Below are 20605 nucleotides of genomic sequence, written 5' to 3'. Positions count from 1 at the left end.
AAGAAGGAACGGCCTGGCTGCACTATTGGTGGTAATCTCACCAACTATTCCTATTTTTTCTTTCATTTCTATTTTTCTGTTCATTTTATAAATATATATTCATGTAGTTAAAAAAAAGCAAACAGAGTACAGTGGCTCTTATGATAGAAATCAACAGCCCTCTGCCTCACCTCTCCCCACCTCTCTTTCTGGTCCCTAGTGGTTTCCCCAGATAACTACCTTCCTAGATATATAGAAGATGACAAATGGAATTGGACAAGAAAAAAACTGACACCAAGTCACTAATCTGTGTTTTCAGGCTCTTTGCTAGGTACTTTCACATACATGGTGAATGTGGAAATTTGCTATGTTACAAAGCTTCTCACTTCTGATGAGGACATTGCTCTGGCCAGACAGACCCAGGGGTAGGTGATCCCATCACTCTGCAAAGAGAAGGAAGCAGCCATAACTCCCTGAGAAACCTAAGCAGCAGGAACAGTTAAACTGACCTTTTCTTGATCTGACTGCTTCATGACATGGGTTCTTCAAGTTCCACAACTTTCATGTGAACCAGTTGCATTACCTTTATTTGTAATTTTCAGTGTCTCAATTTTCGATGGGTTAGCATCCCCACATCATCCCCACTAATCAAAAGAAGGAACTTAACCTATAAAAGACCCCTTCCTGCTAGCTTCCTCATCAGATGCTATTGTGTATTCTCTCTTTCCCAGGTCTCCCGTAGCTTGCTCAAGGATGCTCCTGTACTTCAGAGAAAGTCGGTTACTTAGCATTTTCCAGAAACAGTTCTTTTCTCTCCCACACTTTATGACAACTTGATCTTTATTGCCGTTGGTCTCAATCAGAGGGTTCCTGCTTTTCTTGGATTCTCAGCTTATTGTCCAAGGAACATTGTGGCACAGCCATAGCTGTAATGAGAAGGGTTCCTATGGAACTCTCCTTCCGGGTCAGCACACTTGACTCCAGGCCAGGGCCAGTCTGTTTGAATCACAGCATTCCAAGTGCACCCCCCTCACCCCCACCAGAGGCTTCTGCAGCTTTTTACTCATACAAACAAAAATAAATCTCACTACCGGCCTCTGAACTCCACAGCAGCATGCTTCCCCCTTCTCCCCAAGTGTCCCATGGCTGTGAGTGGGGACTTGGCACTCTCCCCACCGACATCACTTTTTCACTCCCTGCGCATCCTGTGTCCTTCTCTCACCGTGCGACCCAGAGATCGGAATGGGACGTGACGGCCGGCACAGGCGCCGTGCACAGCTGCCAGGAATCTGACGGGTAAAATCTGGAAAAGTTGGGAGGGCAAATGCTAAGCTCGCGCGCGCGCGCGCGCACACACACACACACACACACACACACTAGCGTGCACACACCACCACTCAGAGAGAGCCAGGAACAGACATCCATAGAAGAGGGCCTGCAGACTCTCAACCCTGCCTTGGTCTGCCAGTCTTCTGAAGGGGTAGGGACTGGACCAGTCTCATGACCCACGTATGACCCCCCTGCAAGCCCACTGGTACCTCAGGAGAAGGGGCAGCTTCATTTACTCTCCTGAGACTCCGTGAGGGCATGTGGGGAACAGGAAGCAGTTGTGTGGTGACTCACTGGGCAGAGCCAGGTTAAGGGAAGTTGTCTACAGGCGTCCCTGGGACCGGATGATGGCAGCACAGCTCCGACCACCCTCACACACAACTTGACCCCACCCCAACCCCAGGGAACCAACAAGGCTGCCAGCTCCCCAAGAGACTGTGGCCTCTGTTCACCTTTCTGGCCCTGAGCCAGAGCTCAGAGAAGTCAGACAGTTAGAACTTCCTGGACTCTGTTTCTAGATTTTTCCTCCATCCCGCCCTCACAACACACAAGTAGACTAGTTAGTAACCTCTCTTGACCACTTGGCTTAAAGACCTTTCTATCTACTGTAGGTTCTAAAGCTAGTACGATACAGGTTTAGGAACTCGTTCACACAGGGTAAAAAGTGGCAGCCAGTTCCACTTCCTTAGAGTCAAACCAAGGCTGAAGTGTCATTTCTTGAGACTGAAAACCAAGATGTGAGAGTCTTGGGGGGTGGTGGCAGGAATGTAATGTTCAGTTAGGACTCTCAGCCCCTGTCAATATAGGTGCCCATGACTTCAGTCCTTCCCCAGCCAGTATCAAAGATTTGGGAGCCTATGGTACCAAAAAAGATATTCCTGGCAGTGGAAAATTGACTAGAGAATACCAAAAGCCAAGGAAATGGGGAACAGGAATGCTGGTGCTCCCTCTGTTGAGAGAAGGACTTAACCTAAGTGGACACTGTATCCTGACCTTACAAAAAATACCAAGCCATTGCATAATTTATATATAAATGCAATATAGATATATATACAATATATGCATAGTATATATGTATGCCAGTTATATCTCAATTTTAAAAAATTGTTTTAATGTCCTAGTAAATCCGGTCAGCGTGTACCCTGTAGTTGGCAGTTCTGTGGTATGGGACAATGACCCAGGTCCCCTGGGAAAGTGGCCGGCAGCAGTGGTACTTTCCCCTAAATGAGGTGAGATCAGTATGGAGACTTTAGCTGTCTGGGCCTCTCAGCCAGATTTCTCATGCCTGCCAGCGTCTTGTGGCCTGTGCCTTCCACCAGCTGTGGTGGCAGTGGCAGCAACGACTTACTCATAGGGAAAGGTCCCCGGAAGGTCACAGAGAAGCCACCCCCAGCATTGGAAGGCATGCCCTTTCAGTTTTACTGTCATTGCCAGTGAAACCAAACAGCCTTCCTCACTAACTGTTCGTGGCCAGGACTCAGTACTGTGGCCCCATCTCAGTTGGCACGCACATCTCCTCCCCCCACCTCATGTTTCTGTGTCCCTATCCCTTATGTGGCAGTAGGCCATAAAGAAGGTATGACAAGCCTGGGACCAGCTCACCTGGCCCTTGGTAGATTTGTGTTACCACCCTCAGCTCCATATGCAAGGAATACACTGTCTGAACAGATGCCAGCAAGTCAGTTTTCTTCTTGGCCATGGTCCCCTGAAGAGGAGGCAGCAGAAAGTGACCAGGTTCTTTAGTGACATACTTACCCAGAGCTAGTCTCAGCTACAAACATGAGGCTCTGTGAGACTTAACAAAATTGGGCTTTCACAGAGGTGCCTTGGAGCCTCCCTGAAAAGATGTGAGCATCCGTAAAACTAACTAGCATAGGCCATGTGTTTCCCAAGATGTAGTCCCCAGAATACTGGTGCTCCCTGAGGGGGTGCCTTAGTAGTGTAAAGGAGACACTTTGACTGTTTAATATGGAAATTTAACTTGTACTAGTAAGCATAGGACTAAATCCTTGATATTGTGGAGATAATTGCTTGAGAAAAGGCTAAGCAAAAAAAAAAAAAAAAAACCCATTTTAAGAAAAACGTCAGATAAATAATGGCACAGAATCTCATGGTTTTGTGACAGAGGAGCACAAGTAGGACACAAAAGACTAACGTTTAGGGAACACTGTTGGTGGTGGGGATGGCGACTCTGATCAGTCTGACTGGTGCTCATTGCATACATGCGAATGCAATCCTGATTCATCACACCGTCTGGACTCCTGCTGCCGCAGGAAATTTTATTAGTTACCAGCATCACTTTTGTTGTGTAGCCTTTGAGTTTAGTTTCATCTTCTTTTTTTAACTACAGTGAAGTAAACTGAAATAAATTGCTTGGGAAATAAATTTCTATGAAATAGAAAATATAGGTGTACCCCTCTGTATTTTGCACAGTGTATATAAAACCATTTTCATACCCAATGAACCTAACTCTCCCTTTCTCAGCCCAAAGTCTTTCAGAGACCTGTTTTTACTGTTTTTTTTGTTTTTGTTTTTGTTTTTTTTTAAATACAGTCAAGGGGGCCTTCCTGGTGGCACAAGGGGTTAAGGCACAACTTATGAAGCAATCTTGACTGCAGCACAAGTTCAATCCCCAGCCAGGGAGCTACCCATATGGCACAGCAGACCTCTCCTGACTCGCCCGCTGCTCCGCTCAGCAGTGTATTTCATTCAATCTGCCTGTTCTGCTCCTACTCTGTCTCTGCTGAATCCTTTCACCCCGCCTCCACACCTCTGGCCTGTACCCCAGTTCTTGTATGCATAAATAAATCTTTAAAAAAAATAAATACAATCAGGGTCCTTTCCAGTCCTAGGCAGAATTTTAGTCAGTGTCCCATCCCCCAGGCCATTGGTCTAGTTGATTTTAATTGCAGTGGTTTGCCCAGCCTTTGGGCCTATCCCTTAGGCCTGACAGGAGCTGACTTGCCCTGGAGCAGGAGGAGATTCACAAGGCAGGATGCTGACCCACTGTGGAATCAGGGCCTTGGCTCACCCACCACTTGCCTGCCCACTCTCTGGCTCACTCACCATTCTGCTTTCCTGTAGGCTGTCCTGGAGGACCAGAGTCAGATGAGGCAGATGGAGCTCGAGATCAGACCCTTGTTCCTTGTACCAGATACCAACGGCTTCATTGACCACCTGGCCAGTCTGGCACGGCTGCTGGAGAGCAGGAAGTACATCCTGGTGGTGCCCCTTATCGGTGAGTCAGGCCAGAGCAGCCATGCACGTGCATAGAACCCCCACTGCACATATGCCCCACGACCCAAGGGTCAGGCAGGCAGAGCCCTGCTGTGTGTGTAAGACAGGATTTGCAGGGAAGTAGAGAATGTGTGGGGCAGGGAAAATTGTTTAATAATCAAAGCAGTTCAAATTATTATGGCTGATCCGTGGCTTAAACTGCTTGAGCAAATGGACTCCTGTGTCCCAGCAACCAGAGGCTGCATGAGCCCAGCCCTTGTTTTTATCCTTATAAAGCTTGCAGTAAAACAGCAAAGCTGGTTCCCGTTATTGGTAAACACTCAGCCCTGGCAGATAACGGCAGTGCTGCTGGGTGGTCTGGCAGGGAGGCTGGGAGGATTTTGAAGTGGTTAGATGCCTTTGGTCTGATTGTCTTGTAGCTTTTCATGATCATTCTGTTGGTTGGAGGTAGCATTCTTCTGGCTAGTGTCACCCTAAGGCCAGGCCGACGGAAACCCTCCAGAATAAGCCCTTGGCTCATGCCTGTGGATTCCTGCCACTTGGGCCCTTATGACTGTCTGGTCATTGGTGCTGGTGCAGGGTCAGCATCTCAGGACCCACTAGCTTGCTTCTACCCTCAGACCAGAGAAATCCAGCCGGCTGTCTCGGGGAACTGTCTAGGCACCCTTAGTTCTTGGAGCTCTGTTACGGTCTCAGGATGGGCTTTGGGCTCTGGGCTGCTGACTCATATAGATGCTATACTAATATAGTTGATGACTGCCCCATGGAGGCAGAGGATTTAGGAGGTGATTGAGAAGCCCGGGCTTTTTAAATGTCCCTTCCTCAGCAGCCCCTTGGAGCACATTCAGGAGCCCTGTCCTCTGGAAAAGCTGCCAGACTGGCAGTGTGCCTGCCAAGCCACCTCTGACATGCATGCCAAGATGTTCCATTGGGCCTTCCCTCCCAGTCCCAAGTGTCTTAGTGCCAGATGAGGGTGGAAACAAAGGGCAGGAAACATCCGCCCCTGCAGAGGCTATAGAACCCTGGGGGGTTGTGGGAAACACGTTAGCACCACCTGAGAATGTTGGCACTGAAGCAGCCCTCGTCTCGCCTCCACCCTCCCTGTCTTCCTTCCCCCTCCCCATGTGGCCTGGCCAGAACCTCTGAAACCCAGGCCCTTAGACCTAAGGGAAGATTCTCTGTTCTTCAAAAGTAGAGCGGCTTCTCTTCCCAAGGCAGAGCAGCAAGACCATCAAGCTGTACAGTTTCCCTCTTCCCTCACCGGGCTCAGGGGTGTGGTGGTTTTCAAGATTTTCTACCCAGGAGATTTTCAGGGGAAAGAAAGTAAATGGGTCACTTTTTGCTAGATCATCAGGAAATATTGTAACTGATGGAGGGTACGGACATGTCAGGAGTCCCGGTTGGAAGGGGCCAGTACCATCCCAGGCTAGTAGGGCTTTTGGTTACCAGCTCTTACTGTGCCCCTACTGTGTGCTCTCTCTGTTCCTAAGGGATCAGTAAAAGGCAGAGTTGCAGTCCTTGGCCTGGAGGACCTTTTGGTTCAGTGGGGAAAGCTTGATTTAGAGGGAACAAATATATGAGAAAACCCACAGGATACATGCAGAATAAATAGATGACCCCCCAAGAGTGTCGGGAAATGACAACTGTTACAGCAATCCAGGCCAGCCTCTTTGAACCCTCCTCAACTGAACAGGGACCTGGATTCTCAAGCACTGTAACGGGGACTCCTGTTCAGTGAGGCTTCCTCTCTGGACCCATGCCTGTGTACAGAGCATGAAGGGTTAAGCCAACAGCCTTCCCTGCTTATTTCTTGTGCTCTTTAACCTACTCCATGTTCCTTCGGCCTGACCCCAGCATCAAGAAGCCCCGCCTGGTGCAGAAGCACAAACAAGCTTCCCCTTTGAAGCCTGTTTAGTTTGGAAGCAGGAAAGCAGATTTGGGGATGAAATACCAGTTTTTCCTGTTTGATGTTCTGTTTGCTGTACCACACACCCATCCACCGCTACTTCCCAACCTCAGCTATACGTTGTGTGACCACTGCAGCCTCAGGTTGCTGAAGGCATTGGGGGGAGAGAGAGAGAGAGAGAGAGAGAGAGAGAGAGAGAGAGAGAGAGAGAGAGTATGTGTGTGTGTGTGTTTTCCCACATGGACCTTTTCCAGAAAGTGTCTCTGAATACCCAGACAGTGAGTGCCAGGCTCACCATGGAACAGCATGCTCATGCCGACTCCTCGAGCCATGAATCATTGCACTGAGGAGAGGCCTCAGACCCCAAACTCTCCCGGAGCCCCCAAGGAGTGCATATTTCCCACTTGACCTCAGGCTTTTGGCTGTAATTTTGGAAAGAATCTTCACCAGAAAATGAAGCCATGTCCCAGACATAGGCAGGCAGGCAGATAGACAGACAGACACACACACACACGCACACACGCACACATGCACACACACATGCACACACACAGTATCAGAGGAAGTAGATGTGCCAAGGGCATGGTTTTGGGGAATACCAGGGCTATGGCAAATGAGGCTGTGACTACTGCTTCCTACTTGGTGACCTCCCTGCACTTTGTTAGGAGTGGGGTATAGGACTTTGCCCCTCATGGACTACTGTGGTTGGGGGACTCAAATGGATGAGGGAGAATGCCTCTTTCCCTTTAGCTGCTACATACCCTTACCTCTCCTGAGGGACTCTTTCAATTTGATCCTATAACTAAGGAATGCAATAGAGGGGCCAGGTTTCTTCCTCTGAGTACAGCAGTTTCAGAAAATCCCTGTAAGATTCTCCCAGGAGGAGGGAAGGGGAGTAGAAAGTCTGGGATACTGCTTTCCCCCTCCCCCCAACACAGTTCCCTAATTTTTCTGGAAGACGGCAATGGGGCAAGATGGATTATATGGAATGGGGAAGGGTGAAGGCAGGCAATGCTGAAGCTGATAGCTTGTGGGTCTGTGTCTTATCAGTGATCAATGAGTTGGATGGCCTGGCTAAGGGGCAGGAGACAGACCACCGGGCTGGGGGCTATGCCCGTGTGGTACAGGAAAAGGCCCGGAAGTCCATTGAATTCCTGGAGCGGCGATTTGAGAGTCGGGACTCTTGCCTACGGGCCCTGACCAGCCGTGGCAATGAACTCGAATCCATCGCCTTCCGCAGTGAGGACATCACTGGCCAGCTGGTGAGAACCCCGACAAAAAGGGAGAGCCCACAGTCAGCCTTCAGAACAGGGTCTCCAGGAGGGAGGAGCTAAGGAGGGAAAGTCAGTAAACCTGGGCATCTGTGGGGCAGCTCACCATCCAGGCCCAAGAGTGACATCCCCTGCATCACTCTTGGCTCAGTTGGACCTGCGAAGCAGGTATGGGAGGGACTCTGTGGTTTGATCCCCCACCCCCACCCCAGTGGCAGAGTATTCCTGTTGCCTCCTCTGCATGGCGCCCCCTCCTGCCCAGTGGCACTGCTCACACTGTCTTCCTCCAGGGTAACAACGATGACCTGATCCTCTCCTGCTGCCTCCACTACTGCAAAGACAAGGCTAAGGACTTCATGCCCACCAACAAAGGTACAATTCTGTCTCTGCCTTCGGATCAACCATTCCCCCACCTTCCTTCATCCAATAGCCTCAGTCTAAAGGGAAGAGTCCCTCTACCAACTCTGGCCAGGGAACTTTGAGGAATCAGGGATCAGACCTGATGGAAGTCTGAGGCCAGCCCAGTGTCCTGCCCTCCTGAAAGTCAATCCTCTTGTCACAATGACTCCATCCCCACCCCCAGAATATGTCATATGTACCCTGGAGCAACTAAGGATGCAGCTAGCCCAAGAATCATGGCTCTAGGCAGTGAGCTTTCCTACTGAGCATACATCCTTTTCCATTCTTGGGTCCTCAGTAAGTTCTGACAGCAAAAATGTTTTTATGATTCAACATAGTTTTTTCTAGCCGTGGTCTCCTTTCAGCCTTGTGCAGCTCTGAGAAGGACAGGCCTACCTCCTTTTCTCAGCTATTCTCACCCTCTTCATCCCAGAATAATTACCCTATATAGGCTGGAGATGGAGGCAGTTCCCCAGTCAGTAGTGTACCTTTTCTTCCTGTCTCTACATGTGTGAGCTGTAGCACTTTGCAGGTTCACCCAAGTTGGAGGCAGGTGAAAGCTGAGAGCTCAGTCCTCAGACCTTTTTGGTGAGCAGAATCCCATCTCTGCTCTCACCCTAGGGACTTTCTTCCAGTTGTTTGAGCCCCTCATCCTTAAACCAGAACTGTTTGTCCTGCACAACTCCTTGGAGTCAGCAAGTCTCAGGTGCTTTCTGCAGCAGTGTGACATTTCTTTTGGAAGGAATTCCTAGTACCTCCTAGTTCGCTGTCATCTGCAGAGCTAATAATTCTCACCATTTGGTTTCAATCTACACATGTCACGTCTTTTTCTCTGAGTCCTTGTCACCCATCTCTCTTCTTGGCTCATTTTCCTAACCCTGGCTACCAGGCTGGTACAGTGATTGTCTTCTCTGCTGCTGCTCCTCCCACCTACTTTAACGCAGCCCCTCACTCTGAACCAGGTTACAGGGTGTGTTTCCTGAATGAACTAGATTCTGTACCACAACAGCTGTTTTTCCAGGGGACCCTGCTGTGAGGCTTCCATGTACACCCCAGACGAATTTGGGCTCTCTTCCCATGCAGCCTCCTGGAGGGGTACCTTCTGAGGGAGAGGTAGACTGGATAGCAGAAGGCCTTGTTGGGAAATATCATACTTGGTTCAGATACTGCTGTGACTCCACCCAGCCTCAGAGCTGTTTCTCGCTTAGCAGAGACACATTTTGGCTTTGTCCCTACTATATCCCCATCCCCCACCTTAACCCCAAACAGCCTACAGGAACCCATTGCGATTCTGGGGACCGCCCCTATCAGAATTACATCAGCAACGGCTGGTGTAATCAAACCCCATTTCTCAGTGTGAATTCTTAGCAGATTAACTTGTCAGATTCACAGAGAAACCGTCACCAAATGTTTATGTGTAAACGATGTTGAATTTTAAAATCATGTGGATTATGGCGGATGGGGCCTGACAAGATGACAGTCTCTGGTTTCTAACAAAGTGAAGTTACCAGTGTCAAAACAGAGGATGTTTATTGTTAAAAATGTCTCAAAGTATTCACAGAAACCCCTGCAGACCCCTGCCAGCAATGCTGGGCCTTGGCTGGCTGACCTAAGTCCTGGGACTCTCCTGGTCTAAGTCTCAGGGCAGAAATGGTGGGGCTGCAGACAGAATCAGGCAACCAGCTGGGAGGCCCACAGAGCACCACCACCACCACCACCACCCCACTCCACACTCACACAGCCCAGAAGTGCCAGGCCCAGGCATTTGAATGGTTTCAAAGCATCCCCTTTGCCCATGGCCACCACCAACACAGCCCTTCTCCTCCATCACATTCTCCTTCCACCTCTACCCTTCTCTCACCATCAGCAATCCCATGAACATCTCCCTCTCTTTGCCCCCAAACTCCTCCAGAGACTGATAGCCAGTTTCGCAGCCTCCCTGCCCAGAGCTGGCACACCTGAAACTGCTCAGGTTCGGTGTAGTTGTTTGCAGCCCCCAGCCCTGCAGGACACTTCCTGCACCTCACTTTCTGCTAGACCTCCGTCAGGAAGTGCCTGGCCAAGACTGAGGAGTAACCCTCCACCCAAGGAGCCTTACTAGGGCGGGGGTTTGTCCCTTGTGTGAGCACATGGCCGTGGTTTAAATTCTCCCCATACACTAAAAAGGGGAATAGGGGTAGAGATGGTAGGATATATCCTGCTTTAAAAAGTCATAGAAAAAGAATGAAGACTGTCTGTACCGGCATAGAGAGATCTTTAAAAATACAGAAAATTTGGGTAAAGTAAGCAAGGCTAGTATGATCATAATGTGGCAGGACTAATGCTTACATAACACCTATATATACTTACAAACATGCGGGGAGACATCTGAAAGCCTGTACAGCTCTCCCCCTGGGAAAGAAGACAGACACAGGGAGGGGGAGGGCGGGAAGGATGGCCGTGACTACCTTTGCTGCTCACTGTCCCGTACTGTCGGAGAGTCCACCACGTACATGGGTTCCTTTTATTTCACAGGAGAGATCGTTTGCCCCTAGCCCCAGGGCTACCTTGGCACAGATCTGCCAGGGACCCTTGCCCTCTACTACTCCTCAGAGCCCCCTTGATCTAGAAACCCATTCCTCATGTCTGGAAGCTTTGGCTATGCTTTTCTATTTCATCTTTAGTTCTACTTCTTGATACCTAAAGTGTTGGCCTGCTGACCTTGGAGGGAGAGGATGTGCGAAAAGAGCATAGTATTGTGAGTCTAGGACCAGCAGAGGGATAGAAGGACATAGAAGGGAGAGAAGGAAAAGGGCTTCTCCTACATTCAGTTCATAGTGCTGAGAGAGGGGTCTGTGGAGGATGGCGGGTTTGGACGGCTCTCAGGGCACAAAGCAGCACAGGGGTCTGTGCCGGAGGTGGGTGAGGGGGGGTCCCAAGCCAGAGGCCATCCCTGGCCCAGCATGACTCTGTCTAAGCCAGCAGGGGAGGTCCACCGTGGCTGATTGTCAGTGTTAGGGAAAAATCTCCAGAGAGGGAAGGGGCAGCTGCTGCCGCCTCTGTTTCCTGCCCTCAGTGAAGTCCTGTTCTCTCACACCAACAGAGGAGCCAATACGGCTACTGCGGGAGGTGGTGCTGTTGACAGATGACCGCAACCTGCGTGTGAAGGCGCTGACAAGGAATGTGCCTGTGCGGGACATCCCGGCCTTCCTCACGTGGGCCCAGGTGGGCTGAGTGGGCCACACCGGGGCCCACCCCCCATGGAACCGTTCCTGAGAGGCCACCAGGCGCCCAGTGTAGCACAGAAGATGCCCACGTGCCTGAGCCACCAATCCACCCAGACAATAAACCATCCTCTTCCAACCCACGCCGTGGCCATGCTGTGGGGGAGCTGCTCCTCACAGAGCCCCTCCCAAGGGTCGGGCGGAAGCTGCTGGGACCCTCGTGGGCTGCCAAGATTTAGCAGGGAAGTGGCTGGCTACAGTGACAGCAGGTGGACCAGCCAGATCGGCTGTCCATGCTCTCAGCCTTTCTCCCTCCCCCTGTCTAGTTCCATTGCTGGGGGAAGGCCGCCTCAGCCCGAGACTCAGCCACTTTCTCAGGTGGAGATGAGGCAGAGGGTTTAGAGTTTCCATCAGATACAGGTGAAATCACAGGTCCCTTTAATCTTCTCAGTAGCCCTGTCCTGAATGTGTCCAAGAAGCTTTAGTCATGACATGAAAAGAGTGCCCAGGGTGTGTGTCTCTCCCTGAGGCCTGGATTCCCCTGTGGAGCCGAGTTGGGTTCTGGACACCATGTCACTAACAGCAGACCTAGACTCCCTTCCCCCTTCCACCCCAAACACACCCATCCTGCTTTTCTTCCTTCCCTGTCAATCTGGGTTCATTGCACTTTGCTACTTGTTTTACCCTTGGATGGTCATGGGTCTGGAAGGAAAGGGCATCTGGTCTTGGGCCCATACTTCCTGGGTGGCCTTTGCCTGCTCCCTCTCTCCTCATTGACCTTCCTTTTGTTCTAGTTTCCCCAAGAAGTTTCCTCAGAGTCTTCTCAGTTCTGCCCTCTCCTCTCCTGGCCTACCTCTCTCCCTCCTGTGTCATCCCTCTCACCCTCTTGCCCATTCTAATCCTCTTAACTGCCCTAGTCCCTCAGTTTCCTCAACTCAGTTCTTTGCCATGGGGGTTCTTACTCCAAAACTTCCTCCTCTGGGACCTGTGGCAGGAAGCTAATAAAACTGTTCCACCCCTGACCTTCTTTCCCAGACCCCTATGGCCCAAGAAACTTCCAGGCTTGTACAGCCCAGCCTGAAGGTAGGGTGGGCCAGTGCCATTGCCTAGCCTGGAGTTTTCATTCACCCTGTTTCTAGCTTTGCCTAGAAGAACTTAACACAGGGACCCTTTAGCCTTTGAGTTTTTGTTGCCTCTTTAACTGGCACCTGTGTTTAAAGCCAGGATATGTGTTCTCCAAACCCAGGGACAGGAGTGAGGGGGACTTAAGAGAAAGAAGGTTTTGAGGAGGAGTAAGGAGTAGGTTTGGATGAGCCCAGTGCGGGGAATCTCCTAGCACCCCTGTCTTCTGACTGTGGACTGTACCTCCCCTGCCCAGAGGATAGGAGCAAGTCTGTTACACCCCTCGCCCCAAAGCCCAAGATGATGCCAGAAGGAGGGGAGACTACGGGAGAGCCATTGTAACAGGGTGGTCCCCAGGAAAGGGGGAGCCCTGTCCTATAACACCATGACCAGTAGTTTAGGGTATAAATCCCCAGGGCCTCAGGAGACTGGGCTCTATGGAGTAAAGGTTCCCCTGGCCTCCTTTGAGATCTTCCCTCAATGAAGGCTGATGGGTCGGTGGGAGGGGTGGGCGGGAGACCTGTCTCTCCTTTTTGTTCCATTTGCAGCACTGGTTTTGTTTCCTTAATAAATTTTAGTTATGAAACATACTTGACCTCTTGCTGATCTGTTTCTGGGGCTGGGTAGGGAAGAAGGCCCAAGCCTCTGCACCTGTGCGAGGGTGCCAAGTCTGGCCCCTGCCGCTGACCCAGCGGGGCCCTCCCAGGGCTTTGTGTAGGGTGGAAGGAGAGCAGCAGGGTCCAGGGTCCTTGGTTACTGCTTTATTGCTGTTTGGTTCGAGTATAGAAAATGGAAGCGGCTCTGGAAGAGCCTGTGTACAACGTAGGAAATATACAAACGAGGAGGAGGGAGCTAAAGAGACCGCAGTCCCAGCCCAGTCAAGGGCTCGGGATGGGATGGGGGCCGCCCTGGGCGCATGCAATAAATATGGTCCGGGGCCCCAGGGAAGGGAGAGGGACACCTCGGGGGTGAGAGACCGGGCGTGCCAGGGCTGTCTCAGCCTTCTGACTTAGGAGGGAGGGAAGGGTTGGCCCTGGGGCTAGTGCCACTTGTGCAAAATGAGGAACTTCACATTATCAGTCCCGGGGCGGGCGGGGGCGGGGGCGGGGAGGCCCTCCGGCCGGCTCAGTCCCCTCCCTGCTCCCCAAGTCTGCCCGACGCTCCGACCCCAGCGGGGAGATTCACAGTGAGAAAGGGTGTGGTCGCAAGGGCCGGAGGTAGGGCCGGGAGCTCCCCAACAGTGACACCCCTCCCCCCAGGAGCAGCACGGAGCCAGGGGAGGGGGCCAACGAACCACAGGAAGAGGCGGAGAAGGGCTGGGGGTCTCCTTTGGTCAAAGCTGATATCAAAAATATAAATCTCCCTTCCCCCATCCCACCCCCGTCCCGGGGTTTTACCCCTACCCCCACCCCGGGCTAAGGCACAAAGCAGTGAGGCCAGGTGGGGCCGCTGCCACTGAGGCGTCGCTGCCGCAGCAGCTACTACAGTTCTCTCGGCTCCGAGAGCCAACTCGCCGCCGCCGCCGCTCGGGGGCTGCAGGTCGTGGCCAAGCAGCGGCGACGGGGCGGGCAGGCGGGGCGCGCCCTAGGTGGGGGAGAAACGGTCGATGGTCCGGCCGTCGGGCCCGGCGGCCAGGTGCGCTCCCTGGCTCAGCACCTCCGCCGCCTTGTCGGGGCTGAGGCCCAGCTCCGCGGTGAACTTGGCCAGCGGGTAAAGGCTCTCGAGCGCCACCTTGGGGTCGTGCAGGAAGTGCGTGGTCTGCGCCAGCAGCTCGGCCGCGGCCGCCTTGTCCTGCTGCTTCAGGCTCAGCTGTTCCGCCGTGAGCCGGGCCACCGCGAAGACACCCTCGGGGAAGTCCAGCTTGCCCTTGCCATCGGGGCCGGGGACGCCGGGGAGCCCCCCCAGGCCCGCCAGCGCCCCGGCCGCGCCGGCCGCGCCCCCCACGGCGTGCATCTTCATGTGGCTGATGAGGTTGCGTTGCTGAGCGAACTTGCCGCCGCACACCTGGCACTCGTAGGGCTTCTCCCCGGAGTGGATGCGCATGTGCTCGGTGAGGCGGTACTGGCGCGTGAAGCGCATGCCGCACGCGTCGCACGCGAAGGGCTTGAGGCCCAGGTGGCTGCGCATGTGGCGCGTCATGGTCCCGCGCTGCGTGAACTTCTTCCCGCAGATGGTGCACGGGTAGGGCCGGGTCAGCCAGTGCGTCTTCTCGTGCTGCCGCAGCGTGGCCGGGTCCTTGTAGCTCTTGTCGCACGACGCGCAGCGGTAGGGCCGCAGCAGCTCGCCCAGGCCTCCCGCGGCCCCGGCCACCTTGTCCCCGCCGCTCCCAAACGGGGGGCCCAGGCCGGCGGCCCCGGCAGCCACATCAGCGGCCTCCGCCCTGCCGTACAGCGCCTCCTCCTCCTCCACGTGAGCCTCTACGTGCGCGTTCAGCTGCTCGGAGCTGGGGAAGCCCTTGCCGCACGGGATGCACACGTACAGGTTGTCGCCGAAGCTCTCGGGTTCGCCGTAAGCCAAGTGCGGGCACGGGTAGCCCTCGAGGTGGCCGCCGGGCGGGCTGGGGTCCTCGCTGCTGCCCGTCTCCTCACTGCTGCTCTTGTAGTCGTCGCCGTCGCCCCCCGCGCCGGGCCCGTCCAGGCTGCCGGGGTAGCGCGGCGGTGGCGCCAGGCCGAGCGAGGGCACCCCGGGCGAGGCGGCCGGGTCCCCGCCGCGCTCCTCGCAGCGCTCGCCGGGGGAGCCGCGCTCGCGGCCCAGCTCGTCTCCATAGCTGCCCAGGCCCGGCTCGTGCTTCATCCAGCGGTAGAGGAGGCTGGGCCCGTCGGGGCGGCCGGGGGGCTCGGGTCCCGGGCTGCCGCCGCCGCGGAACGGGTCCGGGGGTGGCAGGGCCTCCTCCAGCTTCTGGAAGGGCAGCGGCGGCAGCGGCGGGAGGGCGAGCGGCGGCTCCTTGTAGGCTGCGGGGCCGGCGCTGGGGGGGCTGTCGGGCCGCGGGGGCAGTTCGCGCTCGCCCAGCGGCCGCTCTGGAGGTGCAGAGCCCGGCGGGCTCTTCTTGGACAGATCCAGGCCGCAGAGCGGGGAGCAGCGGCGCTCGGCGGCGCAGAGGGCGGCGGCCGGGCCGGGGCCCGAGGCGTACATCTCCGCGCAGTGCGTGCTCACCGCGGCCTCGGCGCCCGAGGGAGGGTCGGCGGCGGGCGGCGGCGGGGGCCCGGCGGGCGACGAGTAGCAGGTCTGGATGACGGGCGTGGCGGCCCGCAGGCCCCGGCCGGGCCGGCCGTAGGGCGCGTAGCCCCCGCCGCCGCCGCCGCCGCCCCGCAGGTGACAGTACTTGCCGTGGCGCTTGAGGCGCTTCTTGCACAGCGCCACGAGGTCGGGGATCTGCAGGTAGCTGGCGGCGGCCAGCACGGCTCCCAGGCTCGGCTCCGCCCCGGGGGCCACGGCCGCCGCCGCGGCTGCCTCCGCGCCGTCAGCCAGGCGGCCGGTGTAGATGAAGTCCAGCACCAGGCGGAAGACGGCCGGGCTCACCATGTCATGGTCCAGGTTGAGCAGGTTGTCATGCACGACCAGGGACTTGAGGTAGGCGCTGCTGGCCGCCAGCACGTTCTTGTGCGCGCGGAAGAGGGCGTTCTGCACCACGATGATCACGTCGCACAAGAAGCCTTTCGTGCGCTGGTTGTTGAGCTGCAGCAGCAGCTGCCTCGAGTGGCCAGGCGCCTCCATCGTGTCCAGCATCGTCTGCCCAGCACAATCTCCTGCGGGAACACACACCGGCCGAGTCAGAGCCGCACCGAGACTTCACTGCCGGTACCCGATCCAGCCCGGCTCCCCTCCACTTCCCCTTCCCCTCAGCTAGGCAGGGGCATGCAGCACCGCGGCCTGGGCACGGGCAGAGAGGAGGCGGCCTCCCCAGGGTGGGGATCTGGGCCGAGCCACCCAGGCAAGAAGAAGGAGCAAGGGACTGGCTGGCGGAGAGGAGACCACGCTGGTCTGCGCCCTCAGGCCCTGATACCCCTGGGCACCCAGGCTGGTTTCTGGGGGTTTCCGAGGAGAAAACTGTTGGGGCGAAGTGACCCTTTCGGAGAGAGTTACCGGATTTGAGGAAAATGTCCGCTTCAGGAAAAGTCATTCAAGGACCGAGAAGTTTGCCCCAGTGGAGAATAAGAAAGCTGAGTAAAAAGGCCTCCCGCCTCAGGAGAAGTTGCCCCAGTTGGGGGAAGTGATCCCGAGGAGAGTGCGGTGCCCGCCGTGGCGCCGCCCCGGCCGGGGGCTGTCAGGCCCTCACTTGTGGGCCCGGGCGGCGGCACAGGGAGCGGAGGCACCGGCTGCGGTGGCGGGCAGAGCGCGAAGGCCGGCCCCGGCGCGGGGAGGGCGTTATATCGGGGCAGGAGGCTGAGGCAGGAAGCAGGTGGGGGGGAGGGGGGAGCCACGCAGCTCCCAGGGGAGGGAGGGGGCAGCGCCCCGGGCGGGCACGGCGCGCTGCCTGCTGCGGCCCTGACCCCGGCCTGCGCCCCACCCGCGTCCCGGCCCGGGCCTCCTCGGCCTCAGCTCTGCCTTCTCCGGCCAGGCGTCTCCCTCCCCAGCTCCTCTGGGCCCCCTCTTCAGGGGAACTCCGTAGCCCCAAACTTGGGGGAAAGTTTCCCAACTTCAGACAGGCCGGGAGGAGCGCGCCCGTCCCAGTCCCTCGGCTCGCAGCGTTTATCCTCGACCCCGGGTTCGGAGGCCAGGCGACCGCAGGGCCTGAGCCGAGCCCTGAACTTCTCAGCCCGCTCGCTGGCCTGCCCGACCGTGCTCCCCGCCTGGCCCGCAGGGCCCCGTGGCCCGTTACCTGCGGCCACAGGCCTGCCGGGCTTCCCTCCCCGCGGCGATGGCAGTTCCTAGCCGGCGCCCCACCCTCCCCGCTGCCAGGCGCTGAGCAGCGCCAGGGCAGCGCCCCTGCCAGCCCCGCCCGGCAGCTCCCCTTGTCTTCCCCTCGCCTCTCCAGCCCATGTGCGGGCAGAGCCGGCCCCGGGCAGCTGACCCCGCGGTGAACCCGGCGCAGAGCAGTGGTCTGGCGGGGCTGAGTCCCCTCGGGGTGACACCCGCCCGGAACGCCAGCCGCGCTGGGGCGCCCGCGCTGGAGGATGCGCCCGGGGCGGCCAGCACGCGAGGACCGGGCTGTCTGGGTCCCCTGTCCCTCACGGTCCCCAGCCCAAGGACCCACCTGGGGGGCATGTCGGAAGCCCCGGGCCCGGCTGCCGGCGGATCCAGGGGGGACGTGGCTGCGCTGCGCTGCCCTCCGCCCGCCGGGCCCCCGGTCGGTCTGTCTTGCTGGTCCGTCCTCCCCGCGTCCTGGTCGCGTCTCAGCCCCGCTGCGCTTTCCGCACACTCTTATCTGGAGCGGCCCGGGCCGACCGGCGCTGCCGAAACTACATCGCCACCTAGCGGCCTCGAGGGGCTTTGCACCACACAGCGACCTGCCTCCGCGCACCTGGGCTGGATGCGCAGCTGGATGCGAGAATCGGGAGTGGGAGGCTTTCCGCAGGCTCGCACTCCCAGATGTGCCCACGTAGGGGCCCAGGCCCGATACCTGCGAGTCCCACAGCCTACTGGGTTTTGAGTCGAAAGCTCTCGCGTACATTTTTAGATTCTTGTATTGGCCAGATTTGGAGAAATCTTGCCCGCCAGGAGGGGGACTCAATTTGAGTAGATAGTGGGAAACAGGTTACAGAAATCCCAAGGGCGAAGGTAAAAAGGGGTCTTGGGAGACTCTCCTTAGGCGTTCCTCGATGGGGCTGAATATTTGCTCCTACTCCCAGGTATCCACGGAATAAACCCAGAGGCACCCAGACCCTCTCCAGGCATTGATATCAAGTGTTTGCACAAACACGCCAGTCCTCTTCCGAAATCCAAGTCCCACTTCGTGAACCTGGGCAGAGATGTCATCCAAGCAAATTTACAGGACTCTGGAGAAACCTCAGGACAGTCTGCTGGGAATGGTTGGACAGCGCCCCTGAGGGGGTCCCGCAGCAACTCCAAGCCCCAGGTTCCCCCTGTGAGCCGTTTTGAGGCTCCACTTGGACGACTAGTCCCCAGCCCCCCGACTGGAGAGAAAGGTGACAGGAGAGTTTGCAGTCTGGAATCCCCTACCAGGCCCTGCACCCGCACTTGAAAGTCCAGTGCGTGCAGGTGGCGCCCCTTCTGGTAGGGAGGGAGGGGGGACCCGCACTGGTGCTGGCGAGGCTACTCCGGAAGTGTCCTCGCGCGGCCCCGCCGCCGCATCAGGCCTGTAAGCGAGCGCCGGGTCTTCTCGACCCACGCTCCGCCTCCTCCCCGCACCTCCTGACCCCCGCCCACACGTGGGGGTGGGAGTGGGTCCCCGAGAACGCCTGCAGCTTCTGATTGGCTGCGACTTCCTCGGCGGCAGCGCGCGAGAGGCTGGGGCGCAGAGTTACCATAGTAACCGATGAGGTTCGCCCAGATCTCTTTTTTCCAAGGTCTTGGAGAGCTTAGCAACCACGCAGGGCCACTGGGCGGGTGGGGGCTGCGCTCGCCACCCACCTCGCGGTCCTCTTCCCGCACGCCCCCGCTAGAGGTAATGTCTGAGTCACTGAGCCGGGGGCCGCTGGCTGCGGGGTTCCTGACAGACACCAAGGTCTTGGGCGCCCCCCAGAGGTTCCCTCTCCTCCGCAGGCGACTTCATGTCTTTGGGCCAGATGGTGTGACTCCTGGCCCACCCTAGCTCCTTCTGACTCCCACCAAGTCCTGAGCCCGCCCTCACCCTGCTTCCACTCCGAGATCTGGATCCATCTTTCCTCCGTCTCTCCCTCTCCTAGTGTCCTCACAAGAGAAGTAGTGAGGTTCCAAGAGTGCAAATGTGGGTTCTGCAACTGGCAGCCACTAGGGAGGATGAACCCAAAAATGTTAGCTGAGGGAGATGCTGTGGACTGAGGTAGAGTGCTAGAACTGAGGTGGAGTGCTGGGAGAATGCAGGAGGTATCCTGAAAAGAAGTGTTCTCAGAGCTGGGCTTTGATGGGTGAATAGGAGTTCTTCCCCAAGGCAGGAAGACATTCCTGGAGAAGAGAACAAAGGCTGGAAGTCCAAAAAGGGGCCCCGGGAGGTGGGGGGGACTGTAGGAGGCCAGATCCTAGAGGGTGTGCAGGGTCTCTCTGACCCCATTGCTGCTATAATGTTTCTTCTCTCAATGGGGCCAGATCCTGACCCCAAAAGGAGACCCTCAGTCCTGTCTTTTCTGTGCACTTTCTGCTGTGGAAATAGACCCCTCCAAACTCTGTTGTGCCCACTGCTTTTGTTTTTTTCTGCAACACTCTCCCTGGGTTAATTCAGTGCTCCTGGACCCTACATTCAGGCTGTCCTTACATCTGTATGGGAGGGTATCACAGATCTGACCCGAGTAATACTTAAGCGTCAAGACCTCCTTATCCTCCTGTAGACTTCACTCTTCTTCAGACTTTGGCTTTTTCCTCCCTCCCTCCCTCTTTAGTTCTACCTGCCTTGACCTGACACTGCCCCCTCCCCTGGTCAGTCCAACTCCTGTCTCCCAACACAGTCGCCCTCCCCCATTTAGAGTCTTTCTCAGGTAGTGGTGCTCGGATGGGCCGGGATCATGCTTTACTCTGCTTCTGTCAGGAGCCAGTTCTACATGGCATGAACCCTTCCTGCCAATTCTGACCTCCAGAAACTCTAACTCCTCCAGAAAATAGTCTCTGTCCCATCACTTTCTGGATGCTCCTCTCTGCCAAGTTGCTAATTCCGTGGTCTTCTTCATCACCACCCTCACATGAACTCTGTTTATGGTCATTGTTTTCCAAATGGGTCCGAAAAGCAGTTCACTGGGTGCCAGGCTGGAAAACTGGTCCCGCTGACTTAACCTCCCCTCCACTTGCTGAGGCCTCCTCCTCCTCTTGGGCGCCCTTCTCCTGCCTCCTTTCCCTCTATTTCCCCCACGGAATTCCCTCAGTTTCCTTTGCTCATTTGAGGGGAGTCACACCCACCCTCCTCAACTTTTCTGCCTTCTCTCGGTCTCCAGTTCCAGAAGGGACCTTCCGCCACCTTCTTCCAAGACCCCTGGGCTCCCCCTTCTCTCCTCCCCATTCCCCCAAAGCCACAGCTGGAGATGCTGCCCCTCGTCCCCCCACGCTGGTCCAGCTGCCTCTACTAACCCCTC

At 56.2% G+C, this 20605-nt stretch overlaps 2 protein-coding genes across 3 annotated transcripts in view; one reads left to right on the top strand and one right to left on the bottom strand.

The window, feature by feature from the left end:
• Positions 1-11334, top strand: part of SMG6 (SMG6 nonsense mediated mRNA decay factor) — a gene marked incomplete at both ends in the record, with an annotated part of 223138 nt that extends 211804 nt beyond the window's left edge. For both annotated transcript variants that reach the window (XM_084236415.1, XM_084236414.1), the window contains 4 exons: positions 4393-4546; positions 7502-7713; positions 8013-8094; positions 11204-11334. In XM_084236415.1, coding sequence (XP_084092541.1) covers positions 4393-4546; positions 7502-7713; positions 8013-8094; positions 11204-11334 — 579 coding nt within the window. The remainder of the gene's footprint in view (positions 1-4392; positions 4547-7501; positions 7714-8012; positions 8095-11203) is intronic.
• Positions 11335-13925: 2591 nt separating this feature from the next.
• HIC1 (HIC ZBTB transcriptional repressor 1) lies at positions 13926-16566 on the bottom strand (the record flags this gene model as incomplete). The annotated part of the gene is made up of 2 exons (XM_084236412.1): positions 13926-16192; positions 16530-16566. The coding sequence occupies 2 exons, from the start codon at positions 16564-16566 to the stop codon at positions 14031-14033; spliced, it is 2199 nt and encodes a 732-aa protein (XP_084092538.1). The 3' UTR covers positions 13926-14030.
• Positions 16567-20605: the final 4039 nt, after the last annotated feature.

This window comes from Talpa europaea (assembly GCF_964194135.1).
Source record: "Talpa europaea genome assembly, chromosome: 7".
NCBI lineage: Eukaryota > Metazoa > Chordata > Mammalia > Eulipotyphla > Talpidae > Talpa > Talpa europaea.
The sequence above is the reverse complement of the archived record's forward strand: the minus strand, read 5'-3'. Positions and strand labels throughout refer to the sequence as shown.